Source organism: Equus quagga, chromosome 14 (assembly GCF_021613505.1).
Source record: "Equus quagga isolate Etosha38 chromosome 14, UCLA_HA_Equagga_1.0, whole genome shotgun sequence".
Classification (NCBI taxonomy): domain Eukaryota; kingdom Metazoa; phylum Chordata; class Mammalia; order Perissodactyla; family Equidae; genus Equus; species Equus quagga.
In genome coordinates, this window is record NC_060280.1 from 11,820,994 (window position 1) to 11,847,355 (window position 26,362).

At 38.7% G+C, this 26,362-nt stretch overlaps 1 protein-coding gene across 1 annotated transcript in view; it reads right to left on the bottom strand.

Annotated features, from left to right (window-relative positions):
- Positions 1-5,349: 5,349 nt before the first annotated feature.
- The window catches only part of LOC124252584 (L-lactate dehydrogenase C chain), a 37,868-nt gene continuing 16,855 nt past the window's right edge, over positions 5,350-26,362 (bottom strand). The window contains exons 4-7 of the mRNA XM_046686254.1: positions 16,232-16,405; positions 14,267-14,384; positions 9,601-9,724; positions 5,350-5,514 (exon numbers count right to left, since the gene is read on the bottom strand). Of these exons, the coding sequence (XP_046542210.1) occupies positions 5,350-5,514; positions 9,601-9,724; positions 14,267-14,384; positions 16,232-16,405 (581 nt within the window). The remainder of the gene's footprint in view (positions 5,515-9,600; positions 9,725-14,266; positions 14,385-16,231; positions 16,406-26,362) is intronic.

Consider the following 26,362-nt stretch of genomic DNA (forward strand, 5'->3'; position numbering starts at 1 on the left):
TAGGAGTTATGGCCATCATCTTTCATAGAATTCAAGCTCTAGGAGTTTATGGCCATCATCCTTCTTTAGGGATAGAGCTCTGTCCCTCCCAGAAAGACCCTTCAAAGCAGAGATGATAAATAAATCTTCCACTTCAAGGTTTTCTGTATACTTATCTATTCATGAACTTGAGACAGTCTGTGCCTTTTTTCTCCTCTATAAAACAGATCTAATAATTACTTTTCAGGAGTGTATTAGATAACGTATATAAAGCATATGTTATTGTCATTATTGTTGAAAACAAATGTATTAGTATTCATGTATGTGTATTCTTCATCAGCAATGACACTGCTGATAAAGGCATTACAGTTGGTAGGTCAAAACGTGTCACGCAGGGGCCAGCCTCCATGGTTAAGTTCACACGCTCCACTTCGGTGGCCCAGGGTTTCGCCAGTTGGGATCCTAGACGTGGACATGGCACCACTTATCAGGCCACACTGAGGCAGCGTCCCACATGCCACAACTAGAAGGACCCACAACTAATATATACAACTATGTACTGGGGGGGATTTGGGGAGAAAAAGCAGAAAAAAAAAGGCATGGAGAATCTATATGATCACCAGGAGCAGCAGCTGACAGCAGCTGATGCTCTTATGCCTTAAGGATACTTAATGCCTTAAGGATACATATCTAGATATGAAATCTAGGGCCAATCCTTTAAATCCAATAAATCATGCCAGGATTAAAGGCTAAAGAAAAGTAGCTTAAAAAAACTTTATAGACATTCCATTCATAAAAGCAAAGCATAGCTCAAAGAGTTTATTATGATTTACTAAAACGTTATGAGTTCAAGTCAGGGTAATTTTCTTAGAAGGGGTTCAGAATCGTTTTAGTCCTGTGTCTAGCCATTAAACTGGACGCTAACTTCATCAGCTACATCAATACTAAGAAAATTAAACACTAAGAGTAACCTAATGTGAAGAAGGAAGGAAGGGGAACAAAGAGACTAGGAAATGGGCGAGAGATTTTCAAAGGAAAGATTTTGACTATCTGGTACTAGAAGGCCACCAGCCACAACTGACAGGTTGTGCATCCTTTTTTCGGCGATTTCTCCAGTTTTTATTTTGTGAGCTGAGCTTCCCAGTCAAGCAAAGGGGTACTCATACTATCACATGTGTGACAGTGAAACGTCAACATGTCTTCACACAGAGACACTTCTAACACACAATACATCATAAACACTTGCACAAACAGCTCCCTCCCTCTGGGTGGAACAATCAGAAAAGGGCACCTGGCCCTCCCAGTTAAGCCAGCAGGGGCTGGATAAGGCCCCCACTTACCCCTTGAACTGGACACACAACCAACACAACTGATACCAGCCCTGAGATCGGTTTCCCTACATTAAACCCAGCATGCGTGGAGTTGGAACCAAAGCACTGATTCCTTGCTTACACCCTGGTTCCAGAATCCACTGTCCACCACGGAGACAAATGGCCAAGGACAACCACCTGGATTCACTATCTCCTCCTCCTCACCACCAGCAGCTACAGGCTGGTGGGAAAGCTGCTGACCAACAGGGCCATATGCTACCCAGCCACCCACTACCTAAAACCCCAAATAAAAACCCTTCATTTTAGCTTTTCCAGGAGTTTGGGGTTTCAGCATTAGCTGCCCTCTCTTCTTGCTCAGTGCTGTGCAATAATAAAATTCCTACTTTCTTCCACTACACCGTGTGTCAGAGATGGGCTTGCTGCACAACGGGTGAGCAAACTCAGTTCAGGTTCGGTATCACAACTATATCTGGTGGCCTTGCCTCCAACCGAGGAAAACTCAGTTAACCTATGGCACAGAGCACAAACCTTACTTTTAATAAGATGCTGCTTGCACAGGCCATACCAATCAATCCAGTTGCTATCCTGGAGATCTTACTCATGAATGGCCATCTCCAGAGTGAAAGTAAGTTCACCCTTGACAGTCGCCATCTTGGAAATCTAGTGTAGCGAGGAAAAACTGCAAAGCCGCTTCCAGATTTGGAATTGGTCTCTACTGAAGGGGGGCATACAGGGACCTCCTGGACCCTAGGAGGACCGAGGTGCTGCAGACACAGCAGGGATGACAAAGATGACTGACAGAGGAGCTGGGCAGTTTCTGGCCAGCCGCCCAGCATCCAGAAGGCAAACCAAGGGGAGGAGGAGAAGGTGGGTACAGATAAGAGGGGCAAAGAGCGAGTGAAGGAAGGAAAACAGGCTGCTCCACCAAAAATGAGACTGCAGCCGGGACGGCTCTTCTCCCCTCCCCATGCCCGTGCTCCCCTCGCCATCCCCCAGGTCTCAGCTCCAGGACTGAAGAAAAGGTCTGCGAGCTGGGGGTCCACAGGCTCAGGGCCCAGGACGGACAGGCGCGCGGCACTCCCGGCCACACGCTCACAGATGTAGGGCCGGCCGCCCCCGAGCGGGATGCTGCTGCCTCGGGGGGACACAGAGTCATCCCCAGGGCAAAGAAATGCGCTCCCGCGGTGCGCACTCCCCGGCTGGTCCGCGTGACTCCCGCAGCCCAGCTCATGGCCCTTCCTCACCAGACGGCGGAAGACCTGGGTGAGCCTCCCAGGGGCAGAGCCGGCGACTCCCGAGGCTGCGCAGGCCGCGCACCCGACCGCAAGAGGCCAGGAGCGCCGAGGCCCTGCGCGTGCCCGCCGGCGGGGGCCGGGGCGAGGCCCAGACAGGTGGTGCGCGGCTGTGCGCCGAGCGCGGCGTCCTCCAGCCTAGCGACTGGGGCGCCCCGGGAAGTTTCTTTCCGAGCAAACCTGACTGGTGTATCCAGTAAGGGCTTTTTGACTCTGGAGAACTTTTCCCCAGGGCTGTAGGAGAAAAGGACCTCAGGGCTACTTTTTACCACCCACCAATGTGAGCTGAAGTAGAAAACATAAAAATTTTAAAACCCTCTGTGCGAAGATTTTAAAATAAGATATGAAACCCCACGAATTTGATCAGTGCATGCTAACTGATAACCATTTCTACAAGTGGAAGGGAAGCTCCACTCGTTATTTGTCAGGTCGTTAATGTAGAATCCGAAATTCACCTCTCGGGCCTTAGTATGAGAAAAAGCAAAGTTTCTGCTTCTCTCCTCCCCCGTGTTCTACCTAGTTAACTCTTTGCTAACTCATTTGTGAATCATAATACATAATACTGACAAATAAAAATGGCAAGCAATAGGATATATTAGAGTATATGAGGAAGCCATTTGGTATAAACCTAATTCAGCCTGACTTTGTTTTTCCAAAAGGGCCTGACTGTGGCCATTGAGCATGCATTGTATATCTGTTTAGACATTTTGAGATAAAGGTGCAACTTCCCTCCCCCTCCCAACGTTGACATACATCTCCTTAAAGATTAAGCATCTTTCTTTAGGCTGGGAACTGATTGCAGCACTCATCTGTGACCGCCCAGCTCGAGGCAAGGGACCTGCCACCCTGTGGGGTCCACTGAGACAGCAGGCCTATCTGCCTTTTCCATCAGTCGCTGTGCTGACAGAGCAGCCTCCTGACTATTGTAAAAGGGACATTTCAATCACATGTGAAACATACTCTTTGAGGGTATATAACCACCCGGTATACCCCCACTTCTTTGGAGTGCTCTGTTCCTCTGTGGACAGACTCTCCCAGGTTATAATCCTCAGATTTAAGCTCAGAATAAACTCACCCAAATTTTCATTTATAGATTGGTTATGTATTATTTTCGTCAACAATATGCATTGACAAATTTTTAAATAAAATGTAGAGCAGTGTTTCTTAAACTTTTTTCATTATCTCTCCCTCAAGAGCCTTTCTAGACATTTCCCCCAATCATTCAGCTGCCTCCCACCCTCCATCGTCAAATTAAATATTAAGGAATAAATTTTGTGTAGTTGGGTTGAGCTTTGGAGAGCCAAATCCTTGTAATATCTAAGTTTTTTTTCACCCCACCCCCACCCCAGCACCAATTTCCACCCCTTTGGGGGCGAGATTGCCCCTGTTGAGAACACACAGTGTAGAGCAGTTTTCCTTCCTAGAATAGTCCCTGTAGAAACTAGATTTGCAGCCTTTCAGTCTCTGCAAGGATTTCCTAAAAGCAAGTTTTAATTTGGTGTACAAAGAGGAGCTTTTTTTAAAAAGGCAAAATCCACAGAAGATTCCTCTTTCCACCATCCTAACTAAACTCTACTCATGACCATATTTCGTGCATTCAAGGGAAGAGCTGAAAACGAGGGAAAAGGACAAAATAATGGGAAACTAATCAAGTCCAGTAGTAGACGACCACAGTGAAAGCTATTAAGGTAGCAATAGCAGAGGGTGAACTCTGACCAAATGAGTGGCCTCCACCAGAGCCATGTAAGTCCTCAGGGCCTGCATGCCTGCCTTCTAATTTTTCCCACTCGTCCTGTCGCAGTCGAATTTATGCATTACCTTAGTCCTGATTTCTTAGTTTTTGTCTCATTGTATATTTCCTATAGCTGCCTTAAATTCTTTGTGGAATGAAGGAAATATTATATATATTTGATATACGGTATATATTATATATTTATATATATATAAATCAGAAGAAGCACTTGCACTCTTACCTTGGGCACCAAGGGGGAAGTACCAATTGACTGCTGTCAAGCATTCATCAATACTCAATCAGTTAGTTGAGGTAGCCTAAACACGCACCGTGAGATAGTTGAGGAGCAGTGTGTCATATTGACCTCAACCATAACACAGCAAACATAGTAATAGCCTACTGAACGAATGACCCAGGGGCTGGTCATTCAACAGAGACAGCAAATCAACTACTTCAGTTTAAATGAATTAGTATAATACTTGCAGGGTTGAAGACACTTCATCTAACTTTCTCATACCATAGTTATATTTCTATTTTTCTTCTGATATACATGGTCTTAAACATAAGCACCTAGTAAAGATTACACATAGACCCAGGAAGCTAAGGAAGCAATAGAAAGTGCATATGCTGCTGCCCGAATGGAAGAAAGCACAGGATGGAACTTCAGTACTAGAAAAAGTGCTTGTTGTTCTGTGGGAAGAATCGTAAGTTCTATATTACAGTAGATTATTATACATATTCCACTAAACCTGAAGGCAGCTCTCCCATATATGACGCCCCTCAGAAGTACAACTTACATCTGCACAGGCTGGGCATCGTTAGAACAGAGCTATAAGAGATTCACAAAGAGAAGAAATCTCTTTACCATTTCCTTTTTCTAGCCTTGAGAGACTGGAGTTATGTCATAGGTCTCCAATGTTTTTATTTTTTACAGATCAGATGATAACACTTTTAAAATGTAAAATATACGGTCTGTAGCCTTCGGTTACAGCCAACAGTAGAACACTAAAAGGCTTTAAAATTGCAGGTCTTTTTGGACATCCCAGAGTGTGCTTGCACTCTTCCTGAAAAGGGCCTCCTCCTCAGAATTCAAGTTAACTTTCACAACATCTGAGACACCATTTCGCCCCAAGATACAAGGGATACTGAGAAAGATTTCTTCTTTTATTCCATATAAGCCCTAAAAGGCAAAATTAGATTATTATTATTCAGCAACCTGATATGGAAAAGCAGCTATGCCAGAGAGCTTCAGAATAAGAGTACATCAGAAAGAACCACTCGGGGTGGGGCGGTGGGGTGAATGTCAACAAACCAAGAGCATCCTGAAGTCATCTGACCATGTGGAACTTGTGTCCAATGACATGAAGAACAGGAGGCCTTCAGAGTGACCAAGGTCATCTTTCTCGCCATGGGGAAGGATGCCATGCAGCCCTTCATGATGCCACTTTATCTGAGGAAGGACTGTGAATCAACAGCCTGGGTTTGGTGTGAACTAACAAGGGAACAGTGAAGGCTGAAGCAGGAAGTGGCTGGGAAGGCTCAGAGCCCACAGGCGCTACTCAGTCAAGCTTCCCTCTCACCAGCTCCAGGGCTCTCCTCGGGAGCTCAGGGTGTACCCCTTGTTCATGTTTCTCTCTAGTCACCCACAGAGGGACTCCCTGGCCACCTCCTCCACTGCAGTCCAGCTCGCTCATTTTGGAAGCACTTTATACTTGACTTCATGACCTCCATAAGACCAGCCACATGTCTCCCCCTGAGGGCCCCCTGCCAGGCTGTACTCACGTTCACTCCTCTTTGGTCTGTGCCTGGCCAGGAAAGGCCACTGTCCCGCCAGACCATCAGCCCAAATTCCATTCCCGGCCAGCCTCCAGCTCCAGTTACACTCACCTTCCCTTCCCTTATCCTGTCCTTGGTCAGTCTGTTGCCACCTCTGTGTAACTTTGGGAGCTTCAACATGAGCTGCTGGGGTCGGGTGGCATCAGGAACAAGGCCACTGTGGCTGAAGAAGAAGCCCCTCTGATTTTCTGCTAGTGTCTTGGAAGTTTGTTTCCCTCTACTTTCTCTGTCTCTCCTCCTTCTAGAAGGGGCTTCTCGGACTAGAACTGGAGAAGGCGTGTCCATCCTGTCATGGCATTTAGGGCTGCTGGGTGGGCTGGAAACAATGGGCCCTGACCCCTAAGGCCTGGCCTGGCCCTGTGTTGACCATGACCTGCTGCCATCGGCTCAGCATACCCTTTTCCCTTTAAGCCTCATGCCTGGTTGGCAGTATGACCCCTGGATGCACTAAAATTTGCTCTCATTTGCTCTTAGACTGGCCGTGAAGTGCTAGGTTTAAAGATAATTCTCTGACAAAAAATACAGTTAATATATTGATGTGAAATAAACTCTGCACTTTTATTTATTTGCCGAAAATGTGAAATAATAAAAATGAAGTCACTGGGGAAAAAAAGAATCAGTGTACACAAATGATTCTGCTCTTAATGTCAAATGTGTAAGTATTTCCTATACAATATAACTTGTCCATTGATGAGTAAAGGCTATGAAATCACCCTATTACTCAATCTCTTCTCAGAGCACTCAGTGGACACCTCCCTATCTTTTCCTCAGGAGCCTCTAGGGGTAACTGCCTATTCTCCCACAGCCCCTGTGCATCCTCAAAAGAGGAGGGATGTGTGGTACCCATTGTGTACTCCTCGTGGTCTCTTCCAAACCATTAATCCCCTACTCTCTTAAAAAAAAAAAAAAATCCCCCTATTTTTTTGAGGCTCACCGTAATCAACTCTGTTCCCCTTTCTAATGACCATCTACTAACCTCTAGGTTATTCCAGCTCATTCATAAAAGACTTTGACACCTGGCTTACCATCTTCCCTCACTATCCCAATTTCTGGCATTATCTTTGGTGATTTCATTGTCCATGTGGATAAATCAACCAATTCCCTTACTTTCTAGTTTCTTGACTTCTTTAGCTCATGGGACCTTCTCCTCCCACCCCAAATATCCCACTCTGGACCTTGTTATGGGTTCCTCCATATCCAACTTAGATTCCATGATTCATCATTCTTTAACCCTTTGGCCACACCCTAAGACCTCTTGCCTATTTCAATTTTCAGTTTTTATAAATATTTCTTAAATTCTTTATTACTCATTTTCTTTTTATAATTTATTCATTTGAATGTAGATCACATTTAAGGACAAAGGTCTTGAATTTGTCTGTGACCCTTGACCAAGTCAAACTCATTTTTAACATGCATACAAGCCAAAGCTACATCTCTCTCTCTCTTCCTTTCACACCATGCAAGTAAAACCCAAACCCAGATGAATTCAGCTCTCTGCTTTCTCCACTCCTGTGCTCAGATCCCTAGAGAAAACTATACAGCAAAGCTGATCTTTGACTTATGTTACAAATTAATGCTTAGCAACCTCAAATAAGCATCTACCTGACAGTAACTCTGCCCTTTTTTGGTCAAGTTCTATTTTTCACTGTCTATAAAGATGATTTCAAATTTGTTCAAACATCTGACTTTTCTATACCTCCCCTGACTCTCAGTAGATGATTTTGTCTTCTTTCACTAAAAAGAAGGCATCAGATGCTTCGGATGCCAAACTTAGAAATCTATATGATTCATTACCTATCCTGTCTTTGTTATCTCCTATTTCAACAGATAGCTCTCTCTTCTCCTTTCTAGGGCTAATACCTTCACCAATGCTCTGGATCCCATCCCCTCTGCTTATTACTTCTATCTTCAATATCTTCTTTACCATCAACATCTTATCTTTAAAACAAAACAAAACAAGTTTGCCTTGCCCTGATTTTCCTCTCCAGTTACTCTTCTCTCTCTCCTTACCTTCCCAACCACACACCTCAAAAGAGCTGTTTACACTTTCTTAATTTCCTTTCTACTTCAGAGGTTCTCAACCAGAGGTGATTTGGCCTCCCAAGGGACACTTGGCAATATCTGGAGACATTTTTGATTGTCAAAACTAGCAGAAAGGGGTATGCTATTGGCATCTAATGGGTAGAGGCCAGGGATGCTGCCAACATCCCACAATGCACAGGACAGCGCCCCACAATGAAGGATTATCAGTATTGCCAAGGTTAGCCCTGTACTCCAGTCAGGCTTTCATTCCTATGCAGTAAACAGTTCCTGTTCAGGTTATCAATGACTTCTGTCAGTTTATCCTCCTGGCATTTTTAATCCTCAATTTATATGATTTCACAATATAAATCAACAACAGAAACCAATCCTTTCATCTTTAAAGTATCCTCCTTTCTCTTGGTTACCATGATTCCATGTTCTCTTGGTTTTTCTTTTAATTCTCTGGCTGCCACTTATTAGTCACCTTTGTGGACTCACACTATAAACTCAACTTTTAATATTGGAATTCCTCAAGACTCAATCTCAATCTGTCTTCTCACTTTATACACTCTCTTTAGGCAAGCCCGTTAAAATTCATGGCTTCAGTTACCATGTGTAAGGGATGTGTTGTCTTTGCCTGTCCAACATCTCCTCCCCTTTTTTGTTGACAGGACCTCTCTTTTTATTTTGGAAACTCTCTCTGTAAACCAACAGGTATCACAAGACTGGACTTGTGATCCTAGAAAGGCCAATTATGAAGAAATTAATAATGGACAAGGGAGAGGCAGGGTCCTGATATTACAACTCTTAAGCCTACAACTGCTGCAGGCCCTCTTTGTTACCCCATGCAAAAAGTCCACATGAGACTGAAGCCAATAGAGTGAAAAGATGAGCCAAGAAAACGGAAAGAAAAGACAGCTCTGGTGACACAGTTTGAGCACCTGGATCAGGCCTCCTTGTCATTTCAGTTACAGAGCCAATATATTTTCTTTTTTGCTTAAGCTAGTTTGAGTTGGCTTCTGTGGCTTTTGTTCCCTTTGTTTGGAATATTAGTCCAGCCTTGCAAAGTAACTCCTTCTCATTATTCAGATTAGGTCACATTAGACTTCCTTAGGAGGTCTTCCCTAACCATCTCCCGCGCCCCCTCCCCAGGGTAATTAAAGTCTCTTCTTGTATACTCCCAGCACTTGGTAGTTTGTCATCATAGCACTCACCACAATTTGTTGTTATGTATTTACTTTTGTAATTGTTCTATTAAGTCCATTTCCTTCATGAAACTATGTTAGGTCAGGCCCCTGTCTTTTTTGTCACCATGATAGCCTCAACATCTTGTATAAGGCCTGACACATAGTAAGGACTCAACAAATATTAAAGGAAAGATGAGAGATGAATATTCAACTTAACCTACCTTAACCATAGTGGAAACTGGATGCACTCTTCGAAGATTTTTCAAAATTGATCCTACTAGATCTGTCACAGATAGTCCAATGGCCCAAGAGGTGTACCCCTTCAGCTTGATAATCTCATAGGCACTACAGTTGTAAAATGTTAGAAAATCAAATTCATGAGAAGCCAACTTAGAGAAAACATAGTATTTTTCAAGCATCCATTTTGAAGCAACCTACATGTCAAGGTCACTCTATTAAAATTTTCTGAGATTTCTTCTGGAAATTATTTATGAATAGACAATAAAAGTTTCTATATTCTCTCATAAACTTCATTATTCACTTTAAATAATAATTAATTCACCCTTTTTTTATCATAAAGGCAGGAAAGTAGGGCATATGTGCCACTCAAGATAAAACTAATTTTAAATTTTTTGCACTGTTGCTTAAATATCCAAAAATAGAATCTGATCACCTTGAAAGTTAGTATACATATCTCACTGACCACTGAAAATTGTTACTAGGGTGCCAATGTAACTTTTATATAATTTTAAGCCATGTGTACATATTTTCCCTAAGAATATATCATTAAATTAGCAATATATGGAAATATGGGCAAATGTTCACGATACATTTTTCAAAGGAAAATAGCACAGTCCTAAACATTATGCAATTTTTTTTCCTGTGGAAGATTCACCCTGAGCTAACATCTGCTGCCAATCTTCCTCTTTTTGTATGTGAGCAGCTACGACAGCATGGCCACTGACAGACGGGTGGTGTAGGTCCGTGCCCAGGAACCGAACCTGGGCTGTCAAAGTGGAGCATGCCAAACTTAACCATTAGGCCCCTGGGGCTAGATAATATTCAACAAAATACTAGCAAACCAAATCCAGCATATTAAAAAAATTATGCACCATGACCAACTGGGATTTATTCCTTGATTGCAAAGATGGTTCAACATACCAAAATCCATCAGTGTAACATACCACATTAACAGAATGAAAGGGAGAAAACTACACTATCATCTCAATTCATGCAGAAAAATCATCTGACAAAATTCAACATGCTTTCATGATTAACACAGTCAAGAAACTGTGAATAGAAGGAAACTACCCCAACATAATAAAAGCCATATATAAATATCTCACAGTCAAGATCATACTCAATGGTGAAAGACTGAAAGCTTTTCCTTTAAAATAAAGAACAAGGCAAGGATGCCCACTTTTACCACTTCTATTCAACATAGTATTGGAAGTTCTATCCCGAGCAGTTAGGCAAGAAAGAGAAATAAAAGTTATCCAAATTGGAAAGGAAGAAGTAAAAGCATCTGTGCTTACAGATGACGTGATCTTATCCACAGAAAACCCCAAAGATCACACACACACACCTGTTAGAGCGAATACAGGAAGTCAGCAAAGTTGCAGGATAAAAAGTCAACATAAAAAACTGCATTTCCATATGATAACAATGATCTGAAAAGGAAATTAAGAAAACAATCCTGTTTACAACAGCATCAAAAAGAATAAAATGCTTAGGAATTAACTTAACCAAAGAGGCAAAAAACTTGTATAATGAAAACTACAAAACGTTGCTGAAGCAATTAAAGACACAAACAAATGGACACACATCCATGCTCATGGGTTGGAAGACAATATTACTAAGATGTCAATACTAGCCAAATGGTTTATGCATTCAATGCAATCCCTATCAAAATCCCAAAGATATTTTTTTTGCAGAAATAGAAAAACCCATCCTAAAAGTTACACGGAATCTCAAGGGACTCCAAATAGCTAAAACAATCTTGATAAAGAAGAACAAAGCTGAAGGACTCACACTTCCTGATTTCAAAACTTAATACAAAGCTACAGTAATCAAAACAGTGTGGTACTAGCATGAAGACAAATGTATAGACCAATGGAATAAAATAGAGAACCCAGAAATAAACCTACATATCTATGGTCAACAGATTTTCAACATTCCACTGAATGGGGAAGGGACAGTCTTTTTAACAAATGGTGCTAGGAAAGCTGGATATCCAGATGCAAAAGAATGAGATTGGACCCTTACCTAACACCATATAGAAAAATTAACTCAAAGTGGATCAAAGACCCTAAATGTAAGACCTAAAACTATGCAATTCTTATATGAAAACATAGTGCAAAAGCTTTACAACATTGCTTTTGGCAAGAATTTCTTAGATATAACACCAAAGGCAACAAAAGAAAAAACAGACAAATTGGACTTCATGAAAATTTTGAAATTCTGTGCATCAAAAGATAGTATCAACAGAGTAAAAAGGGAACCCACAGAATGAAAGAAAATAATTGTAAATCATATATCTTTTATGAAATTAATATCCAGAATATAGAAAGAATTCTTAAAACTCAACAACAAAACAAACAACTCAATTAAAAAATGGGCAAAAGACTTCAATAGACATTTCTCCAGAGAACATATACAAATGGCCACAAAGCACATGACAAGATGCTCAACGTCACTAATCAACAAGGAAATGCAAGTCAAAACTACAATGAGATACCATCTCACACCCATGAGGATGGCTACTATTGAACAGAAAATAACAAATGTTTGACAAGGATGTGGAGAAACTGGAACCCTTGTGCACTGTTGGTGGGAATGTAAAATGGTACAGCTGCTGTGAAAAATAGTATTGTGGTTTCTCTAAAAAGTCAAAACCGAATTATCATATGATCAAGCAATTCGACTTCTGGGTATATACCCAAAAGAATTGAAAGCAGGGTCTCAAAGAGATATCTGTGCACTCGTGTTCATAGCAGCATTATTCACAATTGCTAAAACATGGAAGCAACCCAAGTGTCCATCAAAAGATGAATGGATAAGCAATATGTGGTATACGCATACAAAGGAATACTATTCAGCCTTAAAAAGGAAGGAAACTCTGCCATATGTTATAACGTGGATGAACATTATGCTAAGTGAAACAAGCCAGTCACACACAAAAAATACTGTATGATTCCACTTAGACGAAATTCTTAGTGTATTCAAAATCATAGAAAGTGGAATGGTGGTTGTCAAGGCCTCAGGAGAGGGGTTTGAAATGAGGAGGGATTGTTTCATGGATATAGAGTTTCAGTTTTACAAGATGAAAAGAATTACAAAATGGATGTTGGTGATGGTTACACAACATCATGAATGATTTTAATACCACTGAACTATACACTTAAAACTAGTTAAGATAGTAAATTTTATGTTATGTGTATTTTACCAAAATAAAAAAACTGGAAAAAAAATAATAAATTCATTAAGATAAATGTGGAATATTAACCATAACAGAACAAGGTTATTAGCACTGTATATTATGTAACCCTTGATCTGTGCGTTGCAGCAGGGCTAGAAGATGGGGAGCAAGCATGTGGATCCTGAGGGCTATGTGACAAGAACTATATTAAAACTCCTGGGAAGCACAGGCAGCAGCTTTCCTGTGCTGGGTGGTCTGCCCTCATCCCTTCGACTCAGCGTGCCCACACAGTGACGGGACCTGGAAGCTACACCTGAGCATTTGCAATCCTCCCAAAGAAAATGCTAATACTCTAAGCTGTTTTCTATCCAGTATCCTTTCCACCAAGCTGGATAAACTTGATGCTCTCTTAAGGCCTATGATGTCCTGCTAGTTTGACAGTCTGAACTTCAGACCACTGTTGGTAGCCATGTACTTTCCAAATTTTACTTTTTATAATTGTGGCAAAATTTGCCATTTTAACCATTTTTAAGCACACTGTTCAATGGCACTATGTACAGAAACACTGTTGTACAACTATTACCACCATCCTCTCCAGAACTTTTTCATCTTCCCAAACTGAAACTCTGTACTCATTAAAGGGTCATGTGCTTTTATGATCAGGAAATAAAATAATTTTTTTAACTAAAAGGTATTTAGAGAGTAAAAACTCACCAATAATGACTTTTTTGTTATATTGTGTGCCTATTTAGTCTCTGCCCTAATTCTTATATATTTTTGTAAGGTTGTTATCACAAAATATACATACACCAGACTTGTGGCTTTTGTAGCTTTAATATTCCAGTTTTGAATATCCAAAAGTGATTTCTAAGTTCTATAACTGCTACTAACATGTAACTTGGCTAAAGCATGAAGGAGAAGCACGTGTGCCCTTAAGGCCGAGGTATACAGAATCAGACACTTCATTTATAAGTGAATCTAGTTAACATCTGATCATCTGCATCAGCTTCATGTTTCTTTTCATCAAGTCATTGTCAAACACTTAATAAGTCCTCAGTACTGTTCTAAGCATTTTACATGTACCAACTCATTTAGTCTTCATAATAATCCTCTAAGGTAGGCTCCATTATGATCCCCATTTTAAAGATGAGGAAACTGAGCTTATGACATTTTAAATAACTTCCCAATATCACATCACTAATAAATGGTGAAGCCAAATTTCAACCCTTTCACTATGCTGTGTCGCCTTCAAACACGTATGAGTTCTTATGAAACGATAAATACATTTTCCCTTTGAAAAATGCCCCTCAAAGAAAGCTATGCATGATCTAAGTCTGAATTTGGGGATTTTTCAGAAGGTTAGTTATTTACCTCACAAAAAGCAAAGCTCAACTATAAACTTTTCGTCTGCAAAATCTGTTCTCAAGGCTGATCATTGAGGCATTAAGAAATTGAATGAGTACTGTTACCTTCCAACAACTTGTCTGTGGATATTCTTCCACTGGCCCGTGTCTGAATCAGTCCCTAATTTAGGGTCTAGAGTTTTCAGGGCAACACCAGCAACGTTCACCCCACTCCATAAGGGCACTGAAAGAAACAGACCTCAGGATGAGCTCTTCTTCCCAAGACTGCATCAGTTGTTTCAGTTCAGTGGGGTTTTTGAAAATAAAGTTAGGTTACTACCTTATATCACATATAAAAATAAGTTGCAAAAGGACAAAAGAGGGAAATGCAAAAAGTAAAATTATAAACTGTTAGAAAAATATGTAGTAGAATTTATTTATAATTGTGAGGTACAGGAGGCATTTTAAAGCAAGATACAAATACAGAATCCACAAAGAAAAGCACTGACAAGAAAAGATAAACTATTATAAGTAAGGAAGAAAAAAAAACAACAAATTAATACCATACTTCTCAAAGGTACGAAAGGGCTAAGGGGGAATAACTGTCCATCTAGAATCTCTTTATCCGGTTAAACTGTCACTCGAGAATGTGGTGAAACTGAAACAACTTCCCACAAACAACACTGACAGGAGGAAGAAAACTGAATCCAGAAACAGGCGTTAGATGCAGGAAATAAAGGTAAGCAAGAAAACTGGCAAACGCACACAAACAGAAAGAGGTGCTGACCACTCCAATAATAAGAACTGTAACTGCTCAGGGGGATACAGAAACAGGATGAAGCCAGAAAAGCAGTTAATAATTACACATACGACAGAAAGAGGGTGATCAAACTTAAAGCATTCTAAGGTCTTTGTATTGCCCCAAAGAAGAATAGACACTAATTATTTTTGAGGTCAAGTATGAATGTTAAAATTTATAGGTAACCACTTACAAAATGAGCGTATAATCCCAAGTAGTGGAGGAAATTTAACTGATCCACAGAAAGCAGAAAAAGAGAAAAGAAATAAACGAAAATCTCACTAAATAGAATATTAAACATATTTAAATTAATACTAATCAGAACATACTGATTTATAAAAATAAAATCACAATATTATTATAAGAAATTAAAACATATCTGGAAAAATTATTTGTAATGACTTTCAGGAGGAAGAGCTGAGTTAAGACAATAATACGAGTCAACAGGATCACGTTAAGGCACTGGTCCAAGAAGTATTTGTCCAAGTCAAACTGACAGTATTTATTATACTACGACCTTTGCAGTATAAAGAAGAGAGAAGGGCTTGTTAAATGTTTTGAACAAACAAATAAATGAATGAATGAACAAATGGTCCTTATTCTCAATGAGTTTATTGCCATAATGGAAAGAAGATTTACACATATGACACAATTAGACAATATTATAAGAAGTATTAAGTTCTAATTATGTAGCAGAGATTAAATGTTTAAGTTCAGAAAAGAAAAAGGTTGGTATGGCCTAAGTAATAGCTTAAATCACATATTATATAATTTATTTATATGAAAAGTCTGGAATAAACAAATCTATGTAGTCAGAAAGCAGATTAGTGGTTGTCTGGGGCTAAGGTGGGGGTGAGTGCAGGAGTGGGAGTTTCTTTTTGGGGTGATGAAAATGTTCTATAATTAGATTGTGGTGATGGTTGCACAATTCTGTGCATATACTAAAATCCAATGAATTATACACTTTAAATGGGTGAATTTTATGGTATGTGAAATATATCTCAATAATGCTATCTTAAAAATCACATTAAATGAAAGTGCTCCAGATAAGAGAAACATTCATTGATTTTTTAAAATGCTTATATGTCCTATGCACTATTTTATGAGAGGGAGCTAAATCAATGATGCAAAAGACTGAAAGTAAAGAACTAGAAAAAGATACACCAGGGAAGTCCTAATAAATCAAAAGTTGTGCAGCTGTATTACTATCAGAAAAAAATAGACTTTAAAGAAAATAAGTATGATTAGAGATAAGAAGCGTGATTATACCATGACAATAGGTTTACACTTACCACTAGAATCACCATGCTCTCCGATGATCCAGCCATGGCAGCTTGTGGGATGGACACCCAACTTCTCTCCAATGAGGTAACGGAAACGTGCAGAGTCTAGATTACAGCCGCTTCCAATTACACGAGTTGCAGGTAACCCACTTAGCTTCCAGACCACATATGTCAAAATATCCACTGGGAAGGACAAGTTTTTGTTATAAAAAGATTCAGAAATAACTTCCTTTTATAATTTGCTTTCCTGAATAGATAGACCAATTGTCTTCGGGTCAAATACAGATTTATTACAGAGTTCAAAGTGAAGCAAATCAACAAAGAAACATGGATAATCTCTCACACAGGTTTTAAAAAGGTTAAAATATTCACTATTATAATTTTAAAACAAAAAATTTCTCTTTTCAGATAATGTATGTGTCTATCTGTATATTTAATAATCAATTAATTCTACCTCCTTAATATCATCTAGATTTTTCTTCTCCATCACCACAGCCTCATCTAAGCCATCAGCATCTCCCACCTAGAATAAGGCCCCATGCATGCCCAGGGCTGCATGCAGGTATGTGCATGCTCAGGAAAATCATCAGAAAATCCTAACTTCAGCTCTTTCTGACCTTGAGGGTCTGTGAAAGTAGGAAGTGAAGGCTAAGGCACAGTTTTCAACTGCCTGGCTGGGTGTTGAAGGCATGCCCCAACATGTACACAGAGCCCTCTAGCAAAGACTGGGAAATATTTTTTGGTTCCAGTTAAGTTCTATCTAATCATTAGCTGACCACTAAATAAATGGGGAAAAGACTACTATGACCACATATAACAGAGTACAGACTTTATAGAATTAGTTCCTAAAAGTCATGAAACAAACAAACAACAACTACAGCAAGCATCAATAAAAACAAACCCTGGGAGGAGAGAATTACATTTACAGAGTTTTCATATTCTAAGTTTTTAAATGTATAGTTTTCAACAAAAATTACAAGGCATGAAATAAAAAAGGAAGTAGGAACCAAACAAAGGAAAAAGCAAGAATAGAAACTGTCCCTGAGGAAGCCCAGACATTGAACAACTAACCTATCTTCAAGTCCACTGATTCTTTCTTCTGCCTTCTCAATCTGCTACTGAGCCCCACTAGTGAATTTTCATTTCAGTTAAGTTTTTTCAATTTGAGAAGTTCTATTTAGTTCCTTTTTATAATTGCTATCTACTTATTAATATTCACTATTTGGGGAGACATCAGTCTCATACTTCCTTTAGTTCTTTAGATATGATTTGCTTTAGCTCTTTAAACATAGTTGAAATAGTCAATTTAAAGTATTTGGTAAATTTTTGTTCAATTACTCTGGCTAGAACTTCCAGCATGATGTTGAATAGATGTGGTGAAAGCAGGCATCCTTGTCTTATTCCTTATCTTAGGGTAGAAACCATTTAGTCTTTCACCATTGAGTATGATATTTCATAAATATCTTTTATCAAATTGAAGAAATTTCCTTCTATTCATAGTTTACTGAGAGATTCTTTTAAAAATCATGATTGGGTATTGAATTTTGCTGAATGCTTTTTCAGCATCTATTAACCCTTTCATCATTATATAATATTCTTCTTTGTCTCTAATAACAACTTTAGGTGTTAAAGTATAATTTCTCTGATATCAGTAAAGCCACTCCAGTTCTCTTTTCTTTCCTGTTTATATGAAATATCTTTTTCCATCCTTTTGCTTTCAATTTATTTGTATCTTTAAATCTAAAGTGAGCCACTTGTAATTAGGCAAGAAAAAGAAATAAAAGGTATCCAAATTGGAAAGAAATAAGTAAAACTATCTCTATTTGCAGATGACATGCTCCTATATATAGAAAATTCTATAGAATCCACAAACACACACAAAAATCTATTAGAGTTAATAAATGAATTCAGTAAAGTTGCAGGATATAAGAGCAACACAAAAATCAGTTGTATTTGTATACACTAGCAATGAACAATCTGAAAATGAAAATAAGAAAATTCAATTTACAGTAGAATCAAAAATAATAAAATATTTAGGAATAAATTTAATCAAGGAAGTGCAAGACTTGTACATTGAAAACTACAAAACATTGCTGAAAATAATTAAAGAAGACAAATAAATGGAAATACATCCTACATTCATGGATTGGGAAAATAACTATTGTTATGATGGCAACACAAAGCAGTTACAGATTCAATTCAATGCCTATCAAAATTTCAATGGGCTTTTTTGAAGAAATGAAAAAATGCACGTGAAATCACAAGGGTACCTGAATAGTGAAAACAATCTTGAAAAAGAAGAGCAAAGCTGAAGGATTCACACTTCCTGATTTTGAAACCTACTATAGAGGTACAGTAATCAAAACAGTATGATACTGGCATAAGGAAAGACATCTCAACTAATGAAAACGACTTGAGAGTCCAGAAATAAACCCACTCACCTATGGTCAATTTATTTTAGACAAGGGTGCTAAGACCATTCAAGGGGGAAAGAATAATCTCTTCAGCAAAGTTGTTGGGACAACTGGACATCCACATGCAAAAGAATGAAGCTTGACCGTTATCTCGCATCATGTACACAGTTAATTCAAAATGGATCAAAGACCTGAATATAAAAGCTAGAAACACAGGGATAAATCTTCATGACCTTGGATTTGGCAATGATTTCTTCAGTATGACACCAAAAGCCTAAGTAACAAAAGGAAAAATAGATAAACTGAACTTAATCAAAATTAAACATTTTTGTGCATCAAGAGAGTGAAAATAAAACCAACAGAATGGGAGAATATATTTGTAAATCATGTTATCTGATAAGAATCTTGCATGCAGAATATATAAAAAACTATTATTACTCAACAACCAAAAGACAAACAACCCAATGTAAAAATGAACAAAGAATTTTAATAGATGTTTCTCCAAAGAAAATATACAAGTGGCCAACAGGCGTTGAAAAGGTGTTTGACATCATTAGGCACTAGGGAAATTCAAATCAAAACCACAACAAGGTAATACTTCACATCCACTAGGATAGCTAAAATTTAAAAATATAGAAAATAACAAGTGTTGGTGGGGATATGGAGAACTGGAACATTTATACATTACTGATGGGCATGTAATATAGTACAGCCACTATGGAAAACAGTTTGGCAATTACATACTAACTAAAAATGTACCATATGACCCAATATTTCCACTCCTATGTATATACCCAAAAGAACTGAAAACAGGTGTTCAAACAAAAATTAGTACATGAGTGTTCATAGCAGCACTATTCACAATAGCCAAAAAGTAGAAACAACTCAAATGTCTGTCAACTGATGAATGGATAAATGGAATGTGGTATATCTATGCAGTGGAATATTAATCAGCCATAAAAAGGAATGAAGTACTGATGCATGTTGCAACATGGATGAAACTTGAAAACATTAAGTGAAGAAGCCAGACACAAAAGGATACATATTGTATGATCCTATTTATATTAAAAAATCAGAATAGGCAAATCCATAGACACGGAAAGCAAATTAGTGTTTGCCAGGGGATGGAGGAGGGGAATGGAAAGTAACTGCTTAATGGGCACAGGGTTTCCATTTGGGATGATGAAAAAGTCTGAGCTCTAGACAGTGGTAGCAGTTGCACAAAATAAAATGTTCTTAATTGCCACTGAATTATACATTTTAGAATGGTTAAAATGGTAAATTTTATGTTATGTGTATTTTTACCACGTTAAAAAAATAGACTTTAACTAAAAAATTATTACTAGAGACAAAGAAAGACATTATATAATAAGGGGTCAATAGATGCAGAAAAAAGCTTTTGACAAAATTCAACACTCATTCACGAATAAAAAAATAAAACTCTTTGCAACTATGAAGAGAAGGGAATTTCATAAAAAACTCACAGCAAACTTCATTCTCAATGATGAAAGACTGAATGCTTTCCCCATAAGACAAGGAACTAGGCAAGCAGGTGCCCTCTCAACTCTTGTTGTGTAAGGGTGTCATGGACACAGACCATTAATACCAGAGGGCATAGCTATAAATAGTGTTTATTGGAGAAAACCTTAGAAGCAGAGAAGTAGGGAACCATACTCTGTACACTGAACCCTAATTATTCCACAGCATAGGTTAGGCGCAGATCTTCTGTATACAAAATGGCCAAGCACAGAGAAGCCTCTGTTGGCTGGCAACCTGGATGTTCTCTTGAAACTCCTCCAAGAGCAAGAATGAGCACCCCCCACATACACCAACACACTGTTACATATCCATATGTTAGCTTTAGAGAGGGAAGGGAACCCCTAGTCTCCTTAAGTAACAAGAAATTTATCAAGGAATAGCTGGGTCCAGGAACAATGGTAAGGAGTATGCATTTCCAAGGCCAAGGTCTACATACCAAGGGCCCTAAAAAGAACCTGCAGGCCAGGAACGCTAACATCAGCTTAAGGACTTGCTGTCCCTCCACAGGCTGGCTCAGTTCAGCTGACTCAGCTTTCTGTTAAGCTACCAACAGGAGGGAGGAAACAGGCCTCCAGGGTCATGCAGATTTGTCTCTTGTCACTACCTATATTCACCATCACACTGGAGGTCCTGACCAGTGAAACGAGGCAAGAAAATAAGAAGGTCTTCAAGTTGGAAAGGAAGAATTAAATCTAGTAAAACTGTGTTTGCAGATGACATAATAATGTACAGAGAATGTACTAAGAATTTAAAGAGAGTTACTAGAATCAATAAGTGAATTTAGCAATGTTACAAGATACAAGGTCAATACATAAAAACCCATAGTATTTCTATATACTAGCAATAAACAATTAGAAAACGAAATATAAAGAACAATTCCTTTTATAGTAGCATCAAAAATATGGAATATTTAGGGATAATTTAACAAAATTTGTGCAAGACCTATACTCTGAAAACTATAAAACATTGCTAAAAGAAAATAAAGAAGACATAATAGAGATATACCATATTCATGGATTAGAAGACTCAATGTGTTAAGATATCAATCTCTCCAAACTTATCTATAGATCTAACACAATATCAATTAACATTCCAGTGTGTGTTTATACAGAAATTGGTGAGCTAATTCTAAAATTAATGTAGAAATACAAACAATATATAATATCCAAAGTAATTTTAGAAAAGTAGAACAAAGAGAATTTACATTAACTGATTTAAAGATTTAGTGTAATGAATATAGTATGGAAATAACAAAACAATATAACAATATATATGGAGATCAATGGAAAAAATAGACAATCCGGAAATAGACCCACATACATAATAATTTTCAACAAAGTTGTCAAAGCAATTCAAATGCAAAAAAAGTATTTTCAACAAGTGTTGCTACAACAACTGGATATCACTATTGAAAAAATGAACATGGACACTTACCTCACATCAAACACTAAAATTAATATGAAGTGAATCATAGTCCTAAATATAAAAGATAAAACTATCAAACTTATAGAAAATAATATAGGAGCAAATCTTCAGACTTAAGGAAGGCAAAGGTTTCTTAGCTAGGACCCAAAAAAGCATGAAATATAAATAAGAAATTGACAAACTAGCCCTCACCAAAATTAAAACTTTACTCTTCAAAAGATACTATTAACATCAAGAACACAAAAAGGCAAGCCACAGATTGAGAGAAACTATATGCAATATTTATTTCTGACAAAGGGACTTGTAGTCCATATATATAAAGAACTTCTTTAATTCAATAATTAAAGGACAAAAGATCTAATTTTTAAATGTGGGCAAAATATTTGAATAGACCCTTCACAAAAGAAAATATACTAATAGCCGATGAACACATGGAAGGATGCTTAACATCTTTGATAATCAAGGGAATACAAATTAAAGTCATAATGATAATGGAATGTCTAGAATTGAAAAGACTAATGACACTAAATGTCAGCAAGAATGTGAAACAACTAGAACTCTCTTACAGTGCTGACAGGAATGCAAAATGGAATGATCACTCTGAAAAAGTGCTTGGCAGTTTCCAATAGAGTTAAACATATACCTATCATATAACCCATCTATTTTACTCTCAGGTATTTACCGAGAGAAACAATGACATATATTCACGCAAATACTTATTCACAAATGTTTACAGTAGCTTTATTCATAATAGCCAAAAACTGGAAATAACCTAAATATCTATCAACAGGTGAATGGATAAACAAATGAGTATTTAAAATGTATAAACAAAAGAATCACTACTCTTCATCAATATAAAGGAACAAATCACTGATACACCCAACAACATGGATGAATCCCAAAATAATCATGCTGGGTGAAAGAAGCCAGACAGAAAAGACTGCATTCAATATGATTCATTTATATAAAATTCCAGATAAAGGAGCCAGAGGTGGAATGAGGGATGCAAAGAGATACAAGAAAACTTTGAGACGTAATGGAAATGTTCTTATCTTGATTATGGTGGTGGTTTCATGAGTGACTACATCTATCAAAACCCATTGTGGAGTAATGTCATCAAGGCCAAATAAGACATACCTCATTTGTAAGCCCCCCAAGCCCCTGTTAACAACAACAATTTGGCATCTATACATGGACAAAAGTGCCTTTGCATGAGCTGTGGGATCCAGCACCATTTGCCAGGGGAGCCGGGAGGAGCCTCTCCCACCCAAGTGTCAGGTAATAGGCATACAGCCCTCAGTCCAGGCTGTGGATGCCGCAGTGGCCTATGAGCCAGCTCCAGGTCCTCTTGGCTGCAGTCCAGGAGCCCCTGGAGAACATGTCTTAGACAATCACCCACAGACAAGACAGCCTTTGTGGAAGTCCAGGTTTCCAGCAAAGAAGTTCCAGCACATCACTGGAGCAAAAAAAAAAAGTGAGTTTGGATGCGTTGGAGAGGATAAGAGGAACAGTTTGACTTTACCTATATCATTCCTCTCTCAAGGCAGCATGGCTCCATGCCCTTTATGGCCCATGGTTACTCTCATGGGGGAAAATGAGAACGTGTGAGTAAGCATCCAGCTTCCCTAGGTGTGCAGATCACTGTTGAAGAGACCCACTTCTCTCTCCTCCGATCCAGAGCACAAAGTCCTAAGCTGCATGACTGGGGGAGGGAGGAGGAAGAAGATGGGACAGCGGCAGACAGAAATCTCAGAGAACATTAAAGGGATGTGGATTCTACCAACTGTGTCTGGACTTCATCAGGATGCCCACTCATGAGCCACTGGGGATGCCTTGCCCACAGATCCCCACAACTAACCCATGGGCACCCCCAGCATTCCATGGACCTCCCCCCACATGTACCCCCTGTAGCTGGCTCCCTGTGTGCACTATGAATGGCAACAAGTGCGAGTTTTGGCAAACAGCCAGCAAACACAGGGGAAAAAAAGGCAGAAAGCCAGTCTGAGTTTGTAGGTCAGGGAGAGACCACAAACTTAAGCTTTAGCTACGTCCATGGGAAAGCAAAAGGAGGCTGTCAGCACCTGGTCTACTGCACTGAGGGTTGAGAGAAGGCATACAGGTTTAAGAATTCTGCCACAACAGGGAGTAAGAAGCATAGAGTAGACATATACATAGAATGTCTGAGAAAGCCTCAGAATCCCTAGCAGGGCTGACAGAAGGTATTTCTCACCTGATGTCGGCTGGTAAAGACTGGAGGAGGTGACTACTACTTTGAACACAAAGACAGCAACCCAAGACTTCAAGAAACATGAAGAATCAAGGAAACGTGATACCACCAAGGATCACAATAATCTTCCAGTAACCAACCCCAAAGACACAGAAATCTGTGATTTATCCAATAAAAAATTCAAAATGGCTGTTTCAAGGAAGCTAAATGAGCTACAAGAAAACCCAGGGAGCCAGCCTCATGGCCAAGTGGTTAAAGTTCCGCGTGCTTTGCTTTGGTGGCCCAGGTTCATGGGTTCAGATCTCAGGCATGGATCTACTCCACGCATCAGCCATACTCTGGAGGCACCCCAAATACAAAATAGAGGAAGAATGGCACAGATGTTAGCTCAGGGCAAATCTTCCTCACCAAAAACAAAGTAAAAAAGAAAACACAGAAAAATAATTCGATGAAATCAGGAAAACAATACACGAACAGAATGAGAAATTTAACAAAGAGACAGACATCACAAAAAAGAACCAAATTCTAGAGCTGAAGAATGCAATCAAAGAAATGAAAACTGCAATAGAGAGCATCACCATCAGAATGGATCAAGCAGAAGAAAGAATCTGTGAACTAGAAGACAGGACATTTGAGGGGCTGACCTGATGGCATAGCTGTTGTTTGTGCAGTCTGCTTTGGTGGCCCGGGGTTCACCAGTTCAGATCCCGGGCACAGATCTATGTACCGCTTATCAAGCCATGCTGTGGCAGGTATCCCACATATAAAATAGAGGAAGATGGGTACAGATGTTAGCTCAGTGCTAATCTTCCTCAAAAAAAAAATAAATAAAATAAAAATTACATTTAAAAAAAAAAAGAGAGGACACTTGAAATTATCCAGAGAAGAACAGAGAAAAAAGGAAGAAAAAGAGTGAAGACAGTCTATGTGATCTATTAGATTTCACCAAAAGAAAAAATACGCACATTATTGGAGACCCAGAAGAGAGGGAGAAGGGGGCAGAGCTTCTTTAAAGAGATAATGGCTGAGAACTTGCCAAATCTGGGGAGAGATTTGGATACCCACGTCCATGAAGCTCATGGACACCAAACAGACTCAACTGAAAGAGAGCCTCTCCAAGACACATTGTTAAAAAAACTGTCAAAAATCAAAGACAAAGAGGGAATCATAAAAGCAGCAAGAGAAAAGCAGCTTATAATTTACAAGAGAGCTCCCATAAAGCTATCAGCAGATTTCTCAGAGAAACCTTCCAGGCCAGGAGAGAATGGGATGGTAAATTCAAAGTGCTGAAAGAAAAAACTGCCAACCAAGAAAACTCTATCCAGCAAAGTTGTTGTTCAGAAAGGAAGGAAAGATAACATTTTTCCCAGACATACAAAAGCTTAGGAGATTATCATCTCTAAAGCTGCCTTACAAGAAATGCAGAAAGGAGCTCCTCAAGCTGACATGAAAGGATACTAATTAGTAACATGAAAATACACAACACACTGGTAAAGAAAAGCATATAGTCAAATTCAGAACACTCTAATACTACAATTTGGTGGTATATTAACTACCTAATTCTAATAAGTCAAAGGACAAAAGTATTAAAAATGACTATAACTACAGTAATTTGTTAATGAATACACAATATAAAAAAAGGTAAATTGTGACATCAAATCTAAAAAACAAAACAAATGAACAAACAAAACAAAACAGAAACAGACTCATAGATACAGAAAACAAACTGGTGGTTGCCAGAGGAGAGGGTGTTGGGCAAAATAGGTAAAGGGGATTAAGAGGTACAGACCTCTAGTTATAAAATAAATAAGTCTTGGGAATGTAAGGCACAGCATAGGGATATAGTCAATAATCCTGTAATAATTTTGTATGGTGACACATGGTAACTAGACTGATTAGTGGTGATCACTTCATAATGTATATAAATACTGAATCACTATGATGCACATCTGAAACTAATATGATGCTGTATGTCAATTAAACTTCAATAAAAATGTTAGAGAATGAATAAATAAATTATGACATCAAAAACTTAAAAGGGTAGAGTTTTTGTATGTGATCAAAGATAAGTTGTTATCAGTGTAACACAGACGGTTACATCTATAACATGTTTTATGTATGCCTCATGGTAACTACAAACAAAAACCTAGAGTATACAGGCAAAAGATAAAGAGAAAGTAATCAAAGCATACTACTAAGGATAGTCACCAATTTACAAAGGTAGGCAGCAAGAGAGGAAGAAAGGAACAGAAAACTAAAAAACAGCCAGAAAACAATTAATAAAATGGCATTAGTAAGTCCTTACCTATCAATAATTACTCTAGATATAAATGGATTGAATTCTCTAGTCAAAAGGCATAGAGTGGCTGGATGGATTAAAAAACCACCACCCAACTATGTGCTGCCTACAAGAGACCCACTTCAGCTTTAAGGACACACAGAGGCGTGAAGTGAAGGGATGGAAAAAGATATTCCTTGCAAGTGGAAAGCTAAAGAGAGGAGGGGTGGCTATATTTATATCAGACAAAATAGACT